General features: G+C 49.2%; 1 protein-coding gene across 1 annotated transcript; it reads right to left on the bottom strand.

The window, feature by feature from the left end:
* Positions 1 to 1142: 1142 nt before the first annotated feature.
* On the bottom strand, positions 1143 to 19662 carry TAS1R2 (taste 1 receptor member 2). The gene is given in 6 exon segments (XM_029230358.1): positions 1143 to 2629; positions 3073 to 3198; positions 14670 to 14948; positions 14951 to 15436; positions 18175 to 18484; positions 19481 to 19662. Coding segments are annotated over 6 exon segments (2313 nt in total). The 3' UTR covers positions 1143 to 1699.
* Between the last annotated feature and the right edge of the window lie 1713 nt (positions 19663 to 21375).

Here is a 21375-nt window from a genome sequence, read left to right as displayed (position 1 = left end):
TACAAATATTTGTAGCGTCCTTCCAGTACCGCAGGCCATGAAGAATGAACTGAATGAATGATGTGATGGTTTGGGGAAGGGGCAGTGGGTGGTGGAGGAGATAGTGGAGGAAGCCGACAGTGACTTAGTGGTTCGTCAGTATCCACGGAGCACCTGCTCTGTGCCAGGCTCCAGAAAGAGGCTTAGGGAAGAGAAACAGGGACCGTCCACGGAGAAGCGGCCCAAAATATGAAGGCCGTTGCCCCAAATCCCAGATGGTTCAAGCCAAGATCCTGCCACCCACCACCTTGAAGCATGAAAGAGGTAAATTCAGGACAAGGACTCAGTCCTGCCCTCCCAGCGGCAAATAAGCTTAGGGAAGTTGTTCCTGCCGGGGTTGGGGCTGGCCAAGCTCTCAATCACTCCCGGGGATTTCTGAGAAGGCCACCATGTCACCGCAGTTATGGATTCTTCAGGGCCCCCATCTCCCTGCCTGAGTGCACTGAGGCTCTGACACTCCCTCTCCCAACTTGGAGCTGGGCGCACCCGAGCCGGTCACTCAACCTCTCTGGGCAGGCAGCAGTTGTACGGAAGTTGTGGCTCCCTGGTGAGCTGTCAGAGGCCAGGTCTGACCCCTGAACAGGGAAAACAGGGCCCCTCCTGCAGCTGGAGCCCACCATCGTGGGTGGTTGACATGCACACGGCCACACCCAGCAGAGCAGCCTCTCCCGGGTTTGGCAGTGCCATGGTACACAGTGGCTCTGGAGCACGTGAGAGGCTCGAGCACCCCATAACAACACCCAGTATTTACTGGGTGGGGGCCAGTTTCCAACAGAGGCTAGTGCCATGGACTAGAAGATATACCATGGACAACATCAGGGTGTAAAAAGGAAACACAGTCTTATTTTGCCCCTGATGGTTCCAGGGACATGTGGATTTGCAACGGTTGGCATTTACTGAGTACACACTTTGCACCCCTTATCTCTGATCCTTCAATGCTCCCATTTTAGGGACGCGGAAGTGTAGGCTCAGGGGCAGTAAATAATTGGCCCAAGGTACACAGCTCGGAAGTGGCAATGCTGGGATTGAAACCGAGGTCTCCGATTCCACATCTTCTTAGGGGACCTCCGGAAAACAAGAAGGAAACTCATTCGTTTCACCCAAGCGAGGTTTATTCCCGAGCATTTATGGGCTCAGCCGTACTCAGAGACAACAGAGAAGCCGGGGATTCGTGCTCTGGGGGAATCTCGGGGATGAGGCGCGGACACACGGGCAGCTAGTGAATGAGGCAGGGCAGCATTATTTGAGCTCACATCCTCCAACCCCAGCCCAGCCCTCCAGCAGGCGTCCCTTCACCGTGAACCTGCAGGTACCCACAGTGACCACCAGATGGCGGCTGTAGGCTGCCAAACTGGACTCAGTCCTTGGAGACCAATAGGTCAGCTTGGGTTGTTTTTCTAGAATGGGGTGGCATTGCCTGGCAAGCTAAACAGCTCGAGGGAAAGGAATGAAGGGCAAATGTTTCTAGGCATCCATCGCTAGGTGGGTAAAAATGGCCAGGACGCAGAGAACCTCGGAGGAACGCCAAATCAGATACCAGGGCATGGTGGTAATCGTTGGGGGTGGCTTCCTTGGATCCATCTGGAGTTGAACAAACAAGCCCCTGGCCTCCACCTCCCAAAGCTGGGGCCCTCATCCCAATGCGCAGATGACAGGAGTGCTATCCCCTCCCCATGGTGTAGCCCTGAATCATGCTGTTGAAGTAGGCTGGCGTGTTGCACTCCAGGTGGAAGAGGATCATGTAGCACTTGGGGCCGAAGTAGCCCAGGGTGATGCCCAGGAGGTAGAGCACAGTGACCAAGAGGTCCAGGATGGTGACCAGCACCCCCTCGTAGACAGACACGAAGGTGCAGAGGAAGACGGCGGAGGTGAAGTAGAAGGTCATGCAGAAGGTGATGAACTTGGCCTCGTGGTAGTTGGTGGGCAGCTCCTTGCCTATGTAGGCGAAGCCGAAGCCCAGCACGGAGACGAGCAGGTCCAGGCTGGTGTTGATCAGCAGCCCCCGCTGGTAGCTGGAGTTGCAGGACAGGGTCGTGAGCTTGGGGTCGTCGGGGTCAGTGCGGGCAGTAGGGTTGGTGGTCACGGCCAGTATGCTGCTCCCCACGATGACCGTCTTGAGCACCGTGATGAATGCCACGAAGACGTAGGGCCCATGGCAGCGGACCCAGAAGCCGTAGGCCCGTGGGAGGCATCTGGCCACCTCGAAGATGCAGATGACCTGGAAAGAGCGCACGGTGATGCAGGAGAGTGTGAAGAAGGCCTGGAGGCAGAGGCACGTGGAGACCACGGGCGGCCCTACTTACACGGGGACCACCATGTATGCCATCAGCTGAGGCGTCAGCATCAGGAAGCACACAGGCCCCCCAGCCGAGTGAACCATGGGCGTCTGAAACTGCCTCCAGAAGATTATCGAGATGGCCAGGGTGCTGAGGAAGCCCGGGGCAGCCAGCACGACCACAGTGATGGTGGGTGCCTCATGCCATTCAAGGACGGCCAGCTGCCGCTTGAAGCAGGAGGTGTCTTTCCTGTGGGACCACTCGTAACTTGGGCAGGGCTGGCAGTTGAATTCACCTGCAAGAGCCCACAGCAACTCCCATCAGCCAAACCTGCCTTCTCAGCATCTACATCCACTGGGCCTGCATTGGGCCAGGCCACGGCAGGAGAAAGAGAGAGAGAGAGCTAAGGGCGACCAATGCTCACTGAGTCCCTTACACCCCCCGACTCATCAACTCCTCACAGCAACCCCATTTCACAGATTAGGAAACTGAGGCTCAGCCAGGTAAAGTCACAAAGCCAGGAAGTTATAGAGGCAGGATTTGAACCGAGGACTCCTTGACTCAGAGTCTAATAACTATAATTCCTTCCTCCCAAGACCTCACCCTCTGGTGGGAAAGACATAATTCTTGGCCTTTGGACACTTACGTACCATGGGGGAGACCCCAGAGACCCTGCCGAAGGTGAAGGGCCCTGGAGACCACCCCCCTCCCAGGGCAGAGCAGTGGCAAGGCAAGCATGTGGGCCCATGAATCATACCTGCAGCTCGGTGTTGAGGAAGGTGCCACAGAGGCAGTCAATACGCTCGAAGCAGCAGGGGTGGATGACAGCTGGCTTCTTCTTTTGCCCAGGATGGCAGTCCTTGGAACACACAGATACAGCGATCTGGAGGGAGGAGAGCAAAAGACCCTGAGTCCTCTTTCCCACTCTCTGGGGGCTCCCTCACCCTCTCTAACTCATCCCCAGCAGGATGCTCAGGGGAGGGGAACTGGCTTCTGTCTGGGAGGGGGAGGGGTGCTGGGATTGCCATTAGGACTGGACCTCTGTAGACACCTTCTTAGTTTCGCCCAGCAAAGACCTAATCCGCCTTCTTCGGGTTAACAGCACCCAGCTATTGAGATGGAGACTTTCTGAGGTTGCTGAGTGAATAGGATATAACTCTGGAGCTGCTAGCAGCCTGCTGGTTTCCAGGGGGAGGACATGCCTGAGGAAGGATCTGGGAGATGGAGAGAGTGAGACCCTGGATCCAGCCTTGCCTGAAGCTTCCCCTTCAGGTCAACTCCTGGAATTTTCAATGATGTGAGGCAATAAACTAACTTTTTGTTTATATTGCTTTCTGTCGCTTACCACCAAGAGTCCTAATTAACACATCTTTTATGGAGGGGCAGGGGTTTTCAGGTGAGCAAGAGCAGGTAGGCAGTGGCCATGTCTATTGCTTTTACTGCTATATTTCTTTTTTCTTTTTTAAAAAATAAATTTACTTGTTTATTTATTTATTTTTGGCTGCGTTGGGTCTTCGCTGCTGCATGTGGGCTTTCTCTAGTTGTGGCGAGCAGGGGCTACTCTTCATTGCGGTGCACAGGCTTCTCATTGCAGTGGCTTCTCTTGTTGCAGAGCACAGGCTCTAAGCGTGCGGACTTCAGTAGTTGCGGCACGTGGGCTCAGTAGTTGTGGCACATGTAGTAGTAGTAGTAGTAGTAGTAGTAGTAGTAGTAGCAGCTCCACAGCATGTGGGATCTTCCCAGACCAGGGATCGAACCCATGTCCCTTGCATTAGCAGACAGATTCTTAACTATTGTGTCACCAGGGAAGTCCCTGCTATATTTCTAGAAATGAGAAGAGTGCCCAGCAAAGAGGAGGCCTCCAATGATTGTTTATTAAATGAATGAATGAATTACAAGTAGAGGAAACAGTAAGAGCAATGAAGTGGAGGAGAGGATGGTTATGGCATTTTGGGGAAGAGGGTGTGTCCGAGCCTGGCTAAAGTCAGGCTGCATGGGGAGAGGGTGGGAGAGAGTGGAAGACTGAACTATGACACTAAAAATGTAGGGGTGGTGGGAAGCAGCCATGGCTCTTGGGAGTGGCCTGAGTAGATTCGGGTTGTATAAAAATCATTCTGACAACCAATGAGGAGGGTGTTGCAAGAGTACACAGATAAAGGACCAAGGGCCCAGACAAGAAGAGCCATGGTAGGACCACTCGACCTCAGAGCCCTTCTCTTCTGGCCTCTCAGAGACCACCTGCTTTCCTGTTCCGCCCCTCTAGTCTCTTGCACATACATCAGATGATGTTTCTGGATGTCTTGTTCGCTCCCTGAAATCTAATGGAAGAGCCTCTCCATCAGCCAAGTTAAGTCTGATCCCCTGCCAGCCTTCCCTCTGTGGTCTTTTCTGCCTCCTGTGGGACCACACACATGTGCAGGCGTATGCCCACCAACACACACACACACACACACACACACACACCTTATCCAGACCTACACCCCACCACTCCCTTGCCATGTACTCTCCCCCTCCTCCAAATTCATCTCTACACTAACTCTGAGCCCCTAAGTAACCGAATTAATCCTACCTCTTACCCATGGAGTCTCAACCTGATATTCACACATTCATTCATTCAAAAAGGCATTGAGTACATACCGATGCCAGGCACTGGAAATATAGCTGTGAACCAAATGAGACAAAGTCTCTGTTCTTATGAAATGAATACTTTCACGGGGAAGAGAGACAACACACATATAAATCTGTGCTACAACAGATGGTGATAAATATTGTGAAGGAAAATAAAGCCATGCAAGGGATATGGAAAATGATGGAGGAGCTGATTTCACTTTCACATTGGGTGAGAGGGGAAGGAAGGCCTCATCCAGCAGGTGACATTGGAGCAAAGATGTAAAGGCTGGGAGGGAGCAGGTCATGAAGATATCTGTTTAGGCAGCAGGGACAGCATGTGCAAAGGTCCTGCGGTTGGGAGACTTGGCATAGTCGAGGAGCAGTAAGGCCAGCGTGGCTCTAGCAGAATGAGCAAGAGGAAGAACAGTGGATCTGTTCAAAGAGTTGGAGTCGGGCTTCCCTGGTGGCGAAGTGGTTGAGAGTCCGCCTGCCGATGCAGGAGACACGGGTTCGTGCCCCGGTCCGGGAAGATCCCACATGCCACAGAGCGGCTGGGCCCGTGAGCCGTGGCCGCTGAGCCTGCGTGCCCGGAGCCTGTGCTTCGCAATGGGAGAGGCCACAACAGTGAGAGGCCCGTGTACCGCAAAAAAAAAAAAGAAAGAGTTGGAGTCAAAATACTTTGGCTTTTACTCTGAATGAAACGCTACTGGAGGATCCCAAGCAGAGGAGTGACAGGATCTGACCTTCATTTTAACAGGATTGCCCTGGCTGAATATAGATCACGAGGGGTAATGGCACAACAGGAGAGCAGGCAGGGTGTTATTGTAATAGCCCAGCTGAGAAATGGTGGCGGTTCTGACTAAAGAGAGAGCCGTGGAAGAGGTGAGAAGTGGTCAGATTCTGGATGTGTTTTGAAAGTAGGCTGGACAAGATTTACTGCTGGGTTGGATGAGAAAGAAAGGAGTCAAGGATGATTCAATGCTTTTGGTCAAACAACAGAAAGATGGTGTTGCCTTTTACTGGAATGGGAAGACCATGGGGGAGCAACTTTGCATAAGCAGGTGAATATTTGACTTAAAGTTGAGGGGAGAAGTCCAGTCTGAAGATATAAAATTGGAAGTTATAAACCTATGGATCATATTTCCAGCCCTGTAGACAGAGAAGAGAATAAGTCCATTGGCTGACCTCTTGTACCCTCCAGGGTTTAAAGGTCAAGGGGATAAGGAGGGACGAGGAAATGAGACCTAGAAGGAGTAGTCATAGCTGTAGGGGAACCAAGAGAGAGACTGGCCCAGAATTCGAGTAAAGATATTGTTTCCAAAGAGAGGAAGTAATCAGCTGTGTCACATCTGTTCACAGGTTGACTACGATGATGATGGTTGGATTGGCAATATCTAGACATCAGGGACCATCACAAAAGCAGTTTCAGAAGAGTGACGTGGTGGAAAGCCTTGCTGATGTAGATTCAGGAGAGAATGGGGAACTTCTGGTTTCTGGTCTGGCATGTAAGGAGCTTGGAAGTCATCACCTCCATCCTCACAACAAGGAAAAGGCTGAACAAGCTAAAAATCAACAACCCTTCTTAGGTCCATCAGAGAATTGGGGTCATGGGGCAAACTACAGATCCCAAAACCGGGGAGACAGGTGCACACAAAGAGTCACAGCTTAGCAGGAGCAGGAAATGCTGCTGGAGGCAGCAACTGGTAGGAGCAGCTAGAGAGCAAATGACCAGTTGCTGGGACTGAGCTCAGACTAGCTTGAGAGAGAGCTCTAGGGGCGCATCCTTAACCTCAGGAGCCCCACCAGCTTCTCAGGGTAAAGACTGCTCTCCAGCAAGGGGAGAGGAAAAAGCAACCATTCTGAAATACACCCAGAGCATTCTGTTCTCCTTAACAAAGGCCTGCCCTCAAGGGAAACTATTTTGCCACAGCTGAATTGACATAGGGGAAAGGAAGTACCCAACTGCAGCCCCCCTCTGGCCTTCCTGTCTCACCGAAGGTGGGGAGAGCTGAGAGGCACTTGTGAAGGGCACAGCCCAGGGCACAGGCTTACCAAAAGAATAAAACCTGGTCACAGATGATTCCAGAATTCTTCCCCTCCTCCCACATCTTACCACCACATCATTCAGGCTCCTGTATAATAACAGGGGATTACAACCAAAAGAACTGCAAGGCTCAAATTCTGTTTAAGAAGGAGTCTCTAGGGAAACCCAAAGCCAGCAGGGAAGACCAAAAGAGGGAGACATTAGAGGAAATTTTAGCCTCTGACACCACAGCTATGGCAAAGAGTAAACATAGCCTCACTCCTACCCCAAATAAACATAAAACCTCATGCTAAAATTTATTTACCTCAGTTCCTTTAACAAACACATCATGTCTGGCTTTCAACAAAAAATTACAAGGCATGTTAAAAGACAAAAAAAAAAAAGTCTGAAGAGACAAAACAAGCATCAGAATGAGACTCATATATGGTAGAGATTTTCCAATTATCAGACAGGAAATTTAAAATAACTATGATTAATATGCTAAGAGCTGTAACTGAAAAAGTGAACAACATTCAAGAAAAGATGGGTGATGTAAGCAGAGAACTGGAAACTGAAAGAAAGAACCAAAAGGAAATGCAACACATTTTGAAAACACCTATGGTAACAGGTTACCTATGTTACCTATGGTAACAGAAATACAGAACGTCTTTGATGGGCTCATCAGTAGACTGGACACAGCTGAGGAAAAAGCCAATGAGCTTGAAGGTATATCTATAGAAACATCCCAAAGTGAAAAGCGAAGAGAAAAAAAGTGAAGAGAAGAGAAGAGAATACCTAAGAGCTATAGAACAATTGTAAAATATGTAACATACATATAATGAGAATACCCAAAAGAGAAGAAGGAAAGGAACAGAAGAAATATTTGAAGGAATATAGGCTGAGAATTTTATAGTTATGAATGACATGGCAAATCACAGATCCAGGAAGTTCAGAGAACACCAAGTGGGATAAATACTTTTAAAAAACTACTCTTAGGTATACAATATTCAAAATGTAAAAAAAAAAAGATAAAGTCTCAAAGGAAGCCGGTGGGGGGGGGGGGGGCGGAATACCAACAAAAACGTTTACTAGGGGAAAAGAAGGACCTTTATGACAATAAAAGGGTCAATAGATCAAGAAGATATAATAATTATAAACAGATATGCACCTAACTAGAGAGCCACAAAATACATGGAGCAAAGACCATCAGAATTGAAGGGAGAAAAGACAATTCAACACATAATATTCCCCAGTAATAACTGAAGACTTCCATACCTCACTCTCAATAATGGATAGAACAACCAGACAGAAAATAAGTAAGGAAATAGAGGACTTGAACAACACAATAAACCAACTGGATTTAACAGATATACATAGGACATTCTACCCAACAACAACAGAATATACATCTTCTCAAGTGCACCTGGGACATTTTCCAGATAAGGACAGACCTTATGTTAAACCATGAATTAAGTGTGAATAAATTTTAAAAGATAGATATCAGGCTTCCCTGGTGGCACAGTGGTTGAGAGTCCACCTGCCAATGCAAGGGATGCAGGTTCGTGCCCCGATCCGGGGGGGTCCCGCATGCCGTGGAGCGGCTGGGCCCATGGGCCATGGCCACTGAGCCTGCGCATCCGGAGCCTGTGCTCCGCAGCAGGGGGGGCCACAACAGTGAGAGGCCTGCATACTGCAAAAATAAATAAATAAATAAATTAAATAAAAAATAAATAAATTTAAAAAGATAGATACCACACAAAGTATCTTCTCTGACCACAATAGGATGAAGTTAAAAATCAATAACAGAATGAAAACCGGAAAATTTGTGAAAATTAAACAATGCTCTTACACAACCAACAAATCAAAGAACTCACAAATGGGATTAGAAAATACTTAAAGATGAATGAAAATGAAAACACAATGAACCAAAACATGGGATACAGCAAAGCAGTGCTAAGGGGGGAATTTAAAGCTATAAACACTTAACATTGGAAAACAAGAAAGATCTCAAATCAACAACCTAACTTTACAGCTTAGGGAACTAGAAAAAGAAGATCAAACTAAACCTGAAACTAGCTGAAGGAAGGAAATAATAAAGATTAAAGCAGAGTGAAACAAATTAAAAAATAGAAAAATATTAGAGAAAATCGATTAAGCCAAAAGTTGGTTCTTTGAAAAGATCAGCAAAATTGACAAACCTCTAGCTAAAATGGCTAAGAAAAAAAGAGAGGATTCAAATTACTAAAATCAGAAGTGAAAGTGAGGACATTCCCACTGATTCTACAGAAATAAAAACAATTATAAGAGAGTACTATAAGCAATTACACACCAACAAATTGGATAAACTAGATGAAACAAATTCCTAGAAACACAAAATCTACTAATACTAAATCACGAAGAAATAGAAAATCTGAATAGACCTATAACTAATAAGGAGATTGAATCAGTAATCAAAAAATCTCCCCACAAAGAAAAGTCCTGGATCTGATGGCTTCACTGGTGAATTCTACCAAAAACTAAAGAGGAAGGAACTCTCCTTAACTCATTCTATGAGGCCAGCATCAATCTGATAACAAAGCCAGTCAAAAAGACTTCAAGAAAAGAAAACTACAAACCAATATCCCTTATGAATAGTGATGCAAAAATTCTCAACAAAATACTAGCAGACTGAATTCAGCAGCATACTAAAAGGATTATACACCATGATCACATGGGATTTACTCCTGTAATACAAAGATAGCTCAACATATGAAAATCAATCAACATAATACACCACATTAACAAAATGAAGGGAAAAAAAAACACATGTTCCTCAGTCATAAGAAAGAAGGAAATTTGCAACAACATTGATGGACTTGGATGATGTTATGCTAGTGAAATAAGTCAGACAAAGACAAATACTGTATAGTATCACTTATATGTGAAATCTAAAGAATACAACAAGCTAGTGAATATAACAAAAAAGAAACAGACTCACAGAAATAGAGAACAAACTAGTGGTTACCAATGGGGAAAGGGGAAGAGAAGAGGGTCAGTATAGGGGTAGGGGATTAAGAGGTACAAACTACTATGTATAAAATAAGCTACAAGGAAACACTGTACAACATAGGGAATATAGCCAATATTTTATAATAACTATAAATGGAGTATAACCTTTAAAAATTGTGAATCACTATATTGCGCCCCTGTAACTTATATAATATTGCACATCAAGTATACTTCAATCAAAAATAAATAAATAAAATAAATTTAATAAAACACATGATCATCTCACTTGATGAAGGAGAAGTATTTGACTCTTTCATGATAAAAAAACACTCAACAAACAAGAAGTAGAGGAAAACTACCTCAACATAATAAAAGCTCTATGTGAAAAGCCAACAGTGAATATCATATTCAATGGAGAAGGTCTGAAAGCTTTTCCTCTAAAATCAGGAACAAGGCAAAGATGTGCAGTTTCACCCCTTCTATTAACACAGTACTGGAGGTCCTAGCCAGAGCAATTAGGCAAGAAAAAAAAAGTCATCTAAATTGGAAAGTAATCAATAAAATTACCTGCTTACAGATGATATCTTATATGTAAAATATCCTAAAGATTCTGCAAAAAAATTGTTAGGACCAATAAGTGAACTCTGCAAAGTATCAAGACACAAAGTCAACACACAAAAATCAGTTGTTTTCTACACACTAACAATGAATAATTCAAAAAGGAAATTAAGAAAATAGTTCTATTTACAATAGCATCAAAAAGAATAAAATACTTAGGAATTAACCAAGGAGGGAAAGGCTTGTACAATGAACACTACAAAACATTTCCAAAAGAAATTAAAGAAGACACAAATAAATGGAAAGACATCCCACGTTTACGGATTGGCAGACTTATTACTGTTATGATGTCAATACTACCCAAAGCAATCTACAGATTTAATGTAGTTCTCATCAAAATTCCAATGAGGTTTTTTTGCAGAAATACAAAAACTGAAATTCATATGGAATCTCAAGGGACCCTGAATAGCCAAAACAATCTTGAAAAAGAACAAAGCTGGAGGAGTCACATTTCCTGATTTCAAAACTTTCTACAAAGTGACAGTAATCAAACAGTGTGGTACCAGACTAAAGAGACACACAGACAAATGGAATAAAATAAAGTCCAAAAATAAAACCTCACATATATGGTCAAATGATTTTTTTTTTTTTTTTTTTTTTTGCGGTACGCGGGCCTCTCACTGTTGTGGCCTCTCCCGTTGCGGAGCACAGGCTCCGGATGCGCAGGCTCAGCGGCCATGGCTCACGGGCCCAGCCGCTCCGCGGCATGTGGGATCTTCCCGGACCGGGGCATGAACCCGTGTCCCCTGCATCGGCAGGTGGACTCTCAACCACTGAACCACCAGGGAAGCCCTGGTCAAATGATTTTGACAAAGGTTTCTAGGTCATTCAATGGGGAAAACATAGTTTTTTAAGCCAATGATGCTGGGAAAACTGGATACCCACAAGCAAGAGAATGAAGTGGCCTGTACTTAACACCATATATAAAAATTAACTGAAAATAGATCCATGACCTAAATGGAAGATCTAAAACTATAAAAACTCTTAGAAGAAAACACAGGGCAAAAGTTTCACGACACTGACTTTGGCAATGGTTTCTTGGAGATGACACCAAAGGCACAGGCAACAAAAGAAAAGAAGTGGTGAAATTGGACTTAATGAAAAATTTTAAATTTATGCATCAAAGATACTATCAACCAAGTAAAAGGCAACCTATAGCATGGGAGAAAATATTTGCAAATAAGATATACAAGGTATTAACACGCAGAATACGGAGAACTCCTAAAACTCAACAACAACCAAAAAAACCAACCTGATTCAAAAATGAAAAAAATAGGGGCTTCCCCGGTGGTGCAGTGGTTGAGAGTCCGCCTGCTGATGCAGGGGACAGGGGTTCATGCCCCAGTCTGGGAAGATCCCACATGCCGCGGAGCGGCTGGGCCCGTGAGCCATGGCCGCTGAGCCTGCGCGTCCGGAGCCTGTGCTCCACAACGGGAGAGGCCGCAACAGTGAGAGGCCCACGTACCGCAAAAAAAAAAAAAAAAAAAGACAAATACTGTATGATTCCACTTATATGAGGTATCTATTGCTGTCAAATTCAGAGATAGAAAGTAGAATGGTGCTTTCTAGGGGCTGGAGGAGAGGAATGAAGGAGGAGTTACTGTTTAATGGGCACAGAGTTTCAATTTTGCCAGATGAAAGTATTCTAGAGATGGATGGCAGTGATGGTTGTACAACAGTATAAATGTACTTAATGTTACTCAACGGTCAACTTAAAAATGGTTAAGATGGTAAAGTTTATGTTATGTGTATTTTACCACAATTAAAACACTGGGAAAAATCTTTTAAGACGGTAACGTTTATGGGGTTTTTTTTTTACCATAGTTAAAGATAATTTTTTCAAGTAACAAAACTTATGAAATACAATGAAAGCAGTACTTAGAGGGAAGTGTCTAGCTGTCAATGCCCACGTTTAAAAAGAAAGACCTCAAATCACACTCGCTACCTTGTTGCAGAGTTACGTACTCTGCTACTGTCTGTCATGACAGACTCCACAAGGAGCTTGATCACTCTAGAAGACGTGGGTCCAGCAACCACAGGGTGGGAAAAGGATTGGCCACACTCACCATTCTTTGCAGAGGCCCATGGTAGAATCAGGGCTTCTCATCTCCAGAACCTTAGATTCTGCTAGAATAAAGCATGGTCTCCAAAGGGGGAATACTCCCACCAGCAGACACAATAGGGCTCTATGGTTACCACCTGGTCATTTAGGGGGTCTCATGCCAGCGAACGAGAAAGCCAAGAAAGGAGAGGTAAATGACCTGGATTAGCAGGAGGGGCTAGGAGTGCTGCTAAGGGTAGGAAGGCGTAGGACTGGGATCCAAGGTGGCATTTGGTGTTTCTAGCCCAGTGATGACTGCTACTAGACAGCCACCGGACCACAAGCCAGCCAGGACAAGGTGACAACAGCCTCTGACACCTTGGGGATGAATGTCTGGACCACCCCACATGCCAATGACCTAGAGCAGCCAATGGCTGAGGGTGAAGGAATCCAGAATGGATGGTGGCAGAAAGAGAGGTTGAATCAGGTCCACCCGGGGCCCAGGGCAGCAGCAGGGCCCGTGGCTGGGTTCACTCGACTCCCCTTGTGCAGAGACCAACCTGGCCGCTCTCTGCCCAGGGGCTGCAGGGTGAGACGCCCGCAGGGAGCTGCTGGGTATCACACGAGCGCGACCTGGAAACGCCAGGGAATTCATACCCCCTGGCACAACCCTTGACCACTGGGAGATACGGAGCCAACGGATCAGTGCCATCCTCTTCCCACCCTCGGGGACCGTTCTAAAGTGACTTCTGAGAAGGTCCAGGTAAGACTGAGATCCCATGGCTCACAGCAGCACCCAGCTTGAGAACATTCCCTTATACTGACTCTTTCTCTGTTAAATACTCCCCAGCCTCCTGTTCCCCCAGATCATATCCTGAGATAAACCATCTGCTGGCCAAGCTGGGCTGAGGAACCTGGATTCCAGGGGCCCAACACATGGGGCCAGGAAGCATTTCCCTGTAATTCTCCTGAGTAGGCAGGGCAGGGCCTATTATTGGCAGGGGCCTGGGTCTCTCTGGGCTCCCCTTTTGGGTCTGAGCCTTGCTTCCCCTTCCTCACCTAGCCCCACCTCCAACCCCAGCAGTGGCTCTACCCCCAAGCCCCAGCCTCTCTCCTAAGGCCAGACACTGGTGTCAGAAACAGAGGAGGAGACACTCAGCTTCTACTCTGCACCAGGTAATGTACATACATTATTACTAATCCTCATCATAACTCAGCAGCACACACATTACTCCCTCTGTTTAATAAATGAGAAAGCCGAGGCTCAGAGATATTAAATAACTGGCCCAAAGTGGCACAGCTAGTGGTGGCAGAACTGGGACTTGAACCCAGGCTGCCTGATTCCAAAGCTGTGCTCAGATCATCACCACCTGCCTCCTAACAGATGGGCTGTATCAGAGGGGCCTGAGGGGTATCAGGGGAGGATAAAGACGGGGATGCGGGGAGGCTGAGCGATAGAGTAGGCAGCTGGTTCCAAACTATGGGAAAGTCAGTGAACTGTTTAAGCAGAGATGTCTAATGCTGAGTAGAGAGCGTACATCTCTGGTGTGTATCTCCTCTTCTCCTCTGGATCCTCAGTAAAACCTTCTACACCTTCCACAGGCCCGAGGTAGGGTGTGTGTGTGCCTGTGCCTAAACCAGGAAAACACAGCTTTAAATTCCAGGCCTGAATCTAGGTGATGCCGAACTGGGACCATGAACCTGAGAGCTGATGGGGATACACAAGCTCATCCCCAGGACCTCCACCCTGGAGAGGCTGCGGGGAGAACTGGGGCTCCGGCCTGCGGGGCTTCATTCTAGGGAATTTCACCCAAATCTCCAAGGACAGACTATCATGGGTGGTGATGATTAAGTTAATTTGTTTTTTTAAAGGAATTTTGTTTTGTCACCACGAAGGACTCCTATGTGTCTGGAGGCAGGGCATGATCCATGGCCTCTCCCACCCATTTGCCCAGAACCCACCAAGGGAAGGGCAGGATAGAGCAGAGCAGTGGGCAGCTCTGCGGTCTCCATGGCAACCACGGACTCTGCACCTGCTCCGTGGGGCCCTGGCTTTCCACAGGCCAGAACTCACCTGCCAAGGGTAGACCACCTCCTTGTGGCAGCCGGTCTGGTTGCAGCCCAGGAGGCTCTGCAGCGCGTGAGCCACGGCGTAGATGGCGGAGTACACGCTGTAGACCACGCGTTCGCCAGAGAGCGTGAGGATGGTGTTGAAGGACTCAGAGGTGTCCATACAGGTGTCACGCTCCTGGTTGCAGGTGGCCCCCAGGCTGCTCCTGTTGAGCGCGGGCCGGCTGACCTGGGAGCGGTGCACGCGGAACTCGCTGAAGCCCGGGATGGGCACGCTCTGCCGTGAGCGGTGATGCCCAGGAAGGTGCCTGTGCGCTGCAGCTGGGTGAGGTGGTGCAGGACCGGCTCGATGGCCCAGGGTTCGGAGGCGACCCACACTGCGCCCGTGGAGTTCTGGCGCAGAACCTCGCGTTAGAAGTTGAACAGGGCCAGGTCTGGCGAGGACACGGCCACGACACGCTCCATGCTCTGCTGCAGCTTGCCCATGATGGCCTCCAGGCGCTCACGCTCCTGCTGCGTCATCGTCCGGTTGGGCTGCGGCATGGGCAGCGACTCCCGGCAGGCGATGCAGATGTCACGGTGGGCCAGGCACTCGCTGAGCAGCTGGCTGCTGCCGCGGCCATAGTCATCGCTGCTTGTCAACACAAGGATCCAGTTCCAGCGGAAGTGCCGCATCAACCGCACCACGGTCTCCATTTGGTGATGCACACCTGGCGCCGTGCGCAGCACAGCTAGGAAATGCAGCTGGTCATTGATGGCACCGTAGGTGATCTGCCGGAGGGGAGGGTCCAGCAGGTATTAGCGAGGGCCTCACAGGGTCCCCCGCCAGGGGGGTTCCACCCACCACCATCATCCTTATGGCACTTGAGGAGCACATAGCGCCAGCCACGCCCAGGGCTAAGCGGTTTACTCCACCATCATCGTGGACATCACAGTAATGACAATGAATGAGGACCTACTATGTGTTGGACCCTGAACTAGTTGGTTTACTCCATCGTCACCATGGTCATTACTGAAATAACATTTCACAAGAATCTATCATGTACCTGGCCCTAGGCTAGGTGCTTTACGTTAACATCATCATGATTATCCTTGTGGTAACACTTACCAAGCACCTACTGTGTGCCACGCCCTGGGCTAAGTGATGTACACCATCTCACGATGGTCATCAGCCTGGCAGCCTTTAGTGGGCACCCACCACATGCCAGGCCCTGGGCAAGATGCTTCTCATCGACGTCAGCCCCACCTCAGCCTTTAGCAACACTGTTGACCACCTATTGTGTGCCAGGCCCTAGGCTAGGTGATTTCCATCATTATCATTCTCATGATCTAGTAACATTTATTGAGTGCCTACTGTGTGCCCCTGAGCATAAAGCTTTCCTCCTCGCCCTCCTCAGATTAGTCACATTTCCTTCCGCAGCCTCTGGGATGGCACAGTCTCGGTTTTCTTCCCCTTTCACTGGTTGCTTCTTCTCCTCTTCTCTATGACCTCTTGAACTTGGGGGACCCCAGGGCTCAGCCTGCAGTCCTTGTGTCTTCTCCATCTGCTCCCCTTCCCTTGGTGATCTCATCCAGGCTCCTGGCTTTAAATACCATATCCGCGCTGACAATTCCCAATAGCCCTGCCCCGGACCCCCCTCTGCTAAATTTCAGACTCATACCTGCAACTACCTCCTTGACATTTCAAACTTAATGTAGCCAGAACTGAACCCCTGTCTCCCCTGAACCTGCTTCACCCACAATCTCCCCATCTCCCCTGATGGCGAATCCATCCTTCCAGTTACTCAGGCCAAAACCGTAGAGGCCTCACTGGCTTGTCTCTCTCAAACATGCCACCTTCAAGCCATCCGCACATCCCACTGGATCTACCTTCAAAGTGTGTCCATTCAGTGCCTACACCTCCCCACACCACCCTAGTCCAGCCACCATCATTCCTGCTATGAGTTACCCCGATATCCTCTCCCCTCTCCCCTCTACAATCTACACTTAGCGTGGCTCCAGGGCGACCCTGCTCACACACACACCAGTCACATATTCAAGACCCTCCAACAGTTCCTAATGCCACTCAGGAAAAGCCAGAGTCCGTCAGTGGTCCCCAAGGGGCTCCATCGTTGACCCCAGCGCTTACCGCTCTGATTTCATCTCCTTCTCTCCCACTAGTCCCAGCTCTGCTCACCCAGTTCCATGGACACACCAGCCACCTCCCAGCCTCTGCATCTGCTGACCCCTTGTCGTGGAGGCTGCTCTTCCTCCTCCAGCCCCTTCAAGCCTCCATCCAATCTCCCTGTACCCACTCCGCCTGCCTGCCGACGTGCCCCACCTCCCTTAACCTTGACCTGACTTTTCCTTTTATCCATTTCACGTCTCACTTCCTATCATCCTATATCACATACTTATTTACATCGATCGTCTGTCTCTCCCCACTGGAAGATAAACTCTATGAGGGCAAACTTCTGTGCATTTCCCCAGCTGCATCCCCAACACCTACAGCAAGACCTGGCACAGTCGGTGCTCCATAAATATTTGTTAAATGAATGAAAGAATTACTTCAGTCCCAGACTAGATTCTTCACATAAGAATATTAACACTGATTGAGCACCTACTCTGAGTCAGATCCTTGGTGCTTGATATAATAAAAACAACAGCAAAAATTACAGTATTTGGGGCTTCCCTGGTGGCGCAGTGGTTGAGAGTCCGCCTGCCGATGCAGGGGACATGGGTTCGTGCCCCGATCCGGGAAGATCCCACATGCCGCGGAGCGGCTGGGCCCGTGAGCCATGGCCGCTGAGCCTGCGCGTCCGGAGCCTGTGCTCCGCAACGGGAGAGGCCACAGCAGTGAGAGGCCCGTGTACCGCAAAAAAAAAAAAAAAAAATTACAGTATTTGTAACTACCCACTGCGGGCCAAGTCTTGTGCTAGCTGCTCTTTAATGAGCAGATATCTTATGCCACTTCTGGACTACGCCTTTTTGATCACGATGGTGAAAATAGTTAGAATAGCAGTAGTAATTCTATAGCACTTTTTTGAGGACCTGCTGTGACGCAGATTCTGTGCTAGGCAATTATATAGGATAACATTGAGCGCATTCTGAGTTTTTATCCTCGCGCAAGATGCTTCACGTAACAACAGTAACATCATTGACTACCTATTGTGCACTAGAAATTCTTACCTAAATTGAACGCTTTGATCTTCAGACAGTCCAAGGATGGGACTCTTATCATCCCACTTTAGAGATGGGGAAACTGAGGCTTGGGAAAGTTAAGAGGTTGGCTCAAGGCCTCACACTGGCCAAGACTCAGAGGCAAGATGCACACCGAGGTCTTTCTGCCTCCAAAGCCTGAGCTCTTAACCGATAGGCTGGCTACCTTGCCAGGGCTGGGGTGGATGTCCTGACCTTGCTTCTGCTCCCCAATCCAACACCCCCGGGACGGGTGGGGGTGTTGAGCCCTCAGGAAAAGCACTCGGCTACCCTCCTTCCCAGCCCCTTCTCCCAGGGCCCAGGGGCCTCACCTGTGGAAGGGGAAAGAGGGAGAGGAAGTGGGCCACAGTCATGGGGGACTCGGAGTTGTCAGGGCCGGTGATGGCCACCACACAGGGTATGTAGTGGCTGTAGTCTTCCTGGATGGGCAGGAAATAGTCGTCCTGTGACAGGAAGTAGAGCACAGGATGGATGTTGTTGGACATGTAGCAGGTGTCCACCATCTCATAGCCCAGCAGCACACTGGGCAGCAGGCTGCTGTCATTGCTGTCATTGTTGATTTCCTCCACTGCAAAGCGCATGGCCTGCATGAGGTTGTAGCCCAGCACCTTCATCTCATACCTGGAGAGGCTGCAGTAGGGTGGGGTTGGCAACGGGTCCAGAGTGAGGAGGGGAGGGGAGGGGAGGGGAGGGGAGAGCCAGCCTGTCCCTCCTGCCTGCAGTAGGAAAGCCAAGGCATCGCCCAAGAAGGAACCACTCCAGAGGGTTCTGGCATTTTTACCACATCATTTCACCATCGCCATCACTTCCATCACCACCATCATCTCACAGCCGCTCCACCATCACCAGAAGCATCAAAATATACAACATCATGCTTAGTACCCTCACCCTCACCACTCTCAAGCCAGCATATAATCTTCCCCAACATCTTATAAATGCTTCATTTCTTATAGCCAGGCTTTAATCATCTTTGCACTCTCCTTCCTTCCCTTCTCTCTTTCTCAGAATGCCTCGCCCTCTCTGCACAAGATCACTATTTTATAAGCCCAGGCTGGCTCAAGTATCCCAGCCTTCATGCCTGCCTGAAGGTGGCCCACTCAATCTCTGAACGATGCTGCCACCCCAGTGGGTTCACAGGGGATGGAGTGCAGAGGAAAGCCCCCCTAGTCCTGGAAACACCCCTGCCCACCCAACCACAGCCCTGGGGAAATACAAACTTTCCTTCCAGTCTGACAACCTGCCTCCCAAAGGTATAACAGTCGGGTCTTGGCATGGACTCACTGGGAGTCCCACTGCTGCCAGAGGGAAGGGGGTTGGTTTTGATGGCCTCTAAGACCCCTCTAGGTTCAAACATCCCATAACTCTTTAGTAAGAGACGTGACATTAAGACACCAGGTTTCAAAATTTCAGGACATAGTCGCCATAGATTTTAATAAGGCGGACTGTGCTGGGCCTCCCTGAGAGCCAGTGGGGTGCATCCAGGATGGGGGCTTGGCAATGAATGAGGAGACGCATTCTGACCCGTTGGTCTTGGCTTGGCCTCCCCAGGGCCACAGGACCAGCCTCGGCTCCCACCCCGCCCCCACCATCACTTCCAGCCTCACACTGGAGACTCACTCATTGCACCTGGGCACCTGCCGGTAGTTGAGGTGGACAGTGCCCTTCACGTTGGCATGGAAGGTGAAGAGGCCACCCAGGAGGTAATCCTCAAGCAAGTAGAACTCCGAGTTCTCAGTCAGCTCAGCCAGGGCCCGCAGCAGGAAGATCAGGGAGCAGACCACCCTGCCCTGGGCTCCCATGGCTGTGAAGTGGAGGTCCCAGAGGTGGCTTTGCCTCCCTGGAGAGCTGGCAACCTAACCCCAGGGGATTTGCGCAGACATTTACATATGGGTCCTGTCACTGTCCAAGGAGCAGGAAAGCACCTGGGACAGGCAGAGAAGTTTGAGGGCTCTGAAGGAAGGGGAGGAGGCTGGAATGAGGATGATCCCTTCTTAGGGCACAGCAGAGGCTGGATGGTCCAGGAGAGCCCCATCTGGCAGTAGACAGAGCATGTCCTGCTAACCTGGCCACGCCTACACCTTCTGCCATTTAGATGAGGTCAGGTCACATCTCCCTGATGTTTCAAGCATTTGGGAGTAAAGGACATAGATGCTCCCATCAGGAGACAGAGTAGGGGGGCAAAGGGAGCCCACACTCCAGAGCCTGACCAAGTTGGGGCTGGCACGTGGTCATGTGTCCTGCCCCTGACCCATAGTAGTTGTTCCAAAACAGCAGCCACTGATTCTAAGAACCAGGCATCATGCTGAGTGCTTGTCACTCACCATCTCATTTAACACTCACAGTAACTAGGACTATTACTAACCCCATTTCACAGGTGAGGAAACTGAGGCACAGAGAAGGTAAGAAACTCAGTGTCGGTTGCACAACCAGCAGAGCTGCGATTCAAATCACACAGCCAGACCTCAGGGCCTGGCTCTTAACCTCCATGCCATATTACATCGCGAGCACCTTGCTTTTGGTCAAAGTAGCAGAACAGCGGCAAAGAGATTGGGAAGTGGGAGTGGGCTCCCACATCTGTCAGCCCAATAATCCATCATCACCTCTGCAGAGGGAGCCCTCTCTAGGTACCCCCCCTTGGATCCAGGACCCAGGGCCAGGGGTGTTGGCAGAAAGGAAAGTTGAAAATTCCTAACGTTGAAGGTGACTGCCCCCAAGGAGTGGAATGGAGGGAGACGGCTCCAGCAAATCAGGGACCTGTTTTAATCAAAGACCCTTGTCCACAAAATGCTGTTTTGGTCCTTTCCTGACCCAACAACATGGCCTAGCAGGAGCCTTGGGGGCCTGCTGTAAAACGCCCAGCCTAGGTGGATATGTCACAGGCCTGAATGCTGCTCCTGGAGCCCAGGCTTATGGTGGGAGGAGGCTCCAAGGGACAATAAGGGGATTGGAAACTCAGTACTGTCCCCCTGCCCACCCCTGCCAAACCCTGATCCTCCTTCAAGGGCCAGTTGGAGCCTCACCTCCTCCTAGAACCCTTTCCTGGTGCCAGTTCACGGGAACAACTTCTGCTCTGCGTTGCAGTGACTCTTCCACCTGTATCAGCACTGCGCCCCTGGTGACAGACCTACATCATCGACCAGCTCCTGCTGACATGTGTGTCTACACTCGAGGAACATTGAGGCAGCATGTCCAGCCGGCCTGGACTGGACATCAGCTCTGTGTGCTGTGTGAGAATGGGCAGGTTACTTAAGCTCTCTGAGCCTCTGTTTGCTACTGAAATAGGAATAATAATTCTAGCCTCATGAGATCGGTGTGGGGATTAAATAAGAAGGCATGTGTGAACGGCGGGGTGCAGGGCAGACCCTGGAGAAAGGTAAATTTGCCAGAGTGCGAGCTTGTCCTTTCTTGTAATGAAATGAACTGCCCTGGGGGGCACCCCGGGCTCTGAGCCCAGCTGAAAGAGCCCAAATCTTCTCGAAGTTACCCTGAAAGATACTGGCTGTGAATTTAGC

Source organism: Monodon monoceros, unplaced genomic scaffold (assembly GCF_005190385.1).
Source record: "Monodon monoceros isolate NGI ecotype Baffin Bay Population unplaced genomic scaffold, NGI_Narwhal_1 Super_Scaffold_18, whole genome shotgun sequence".
In the NCBI taxonomy this organism is placed as follows: Eukaryota; Metazoa; Chordata; class Mammalia; order Artiodactyla; family Monodontidae; genus Monodon; species Monodon monoceros.
The sequence above is the reverse complement of the archived record's forward strand: the minus strand, read 5'-3'. Positions and strand labels throughout refer to the sequence as shown.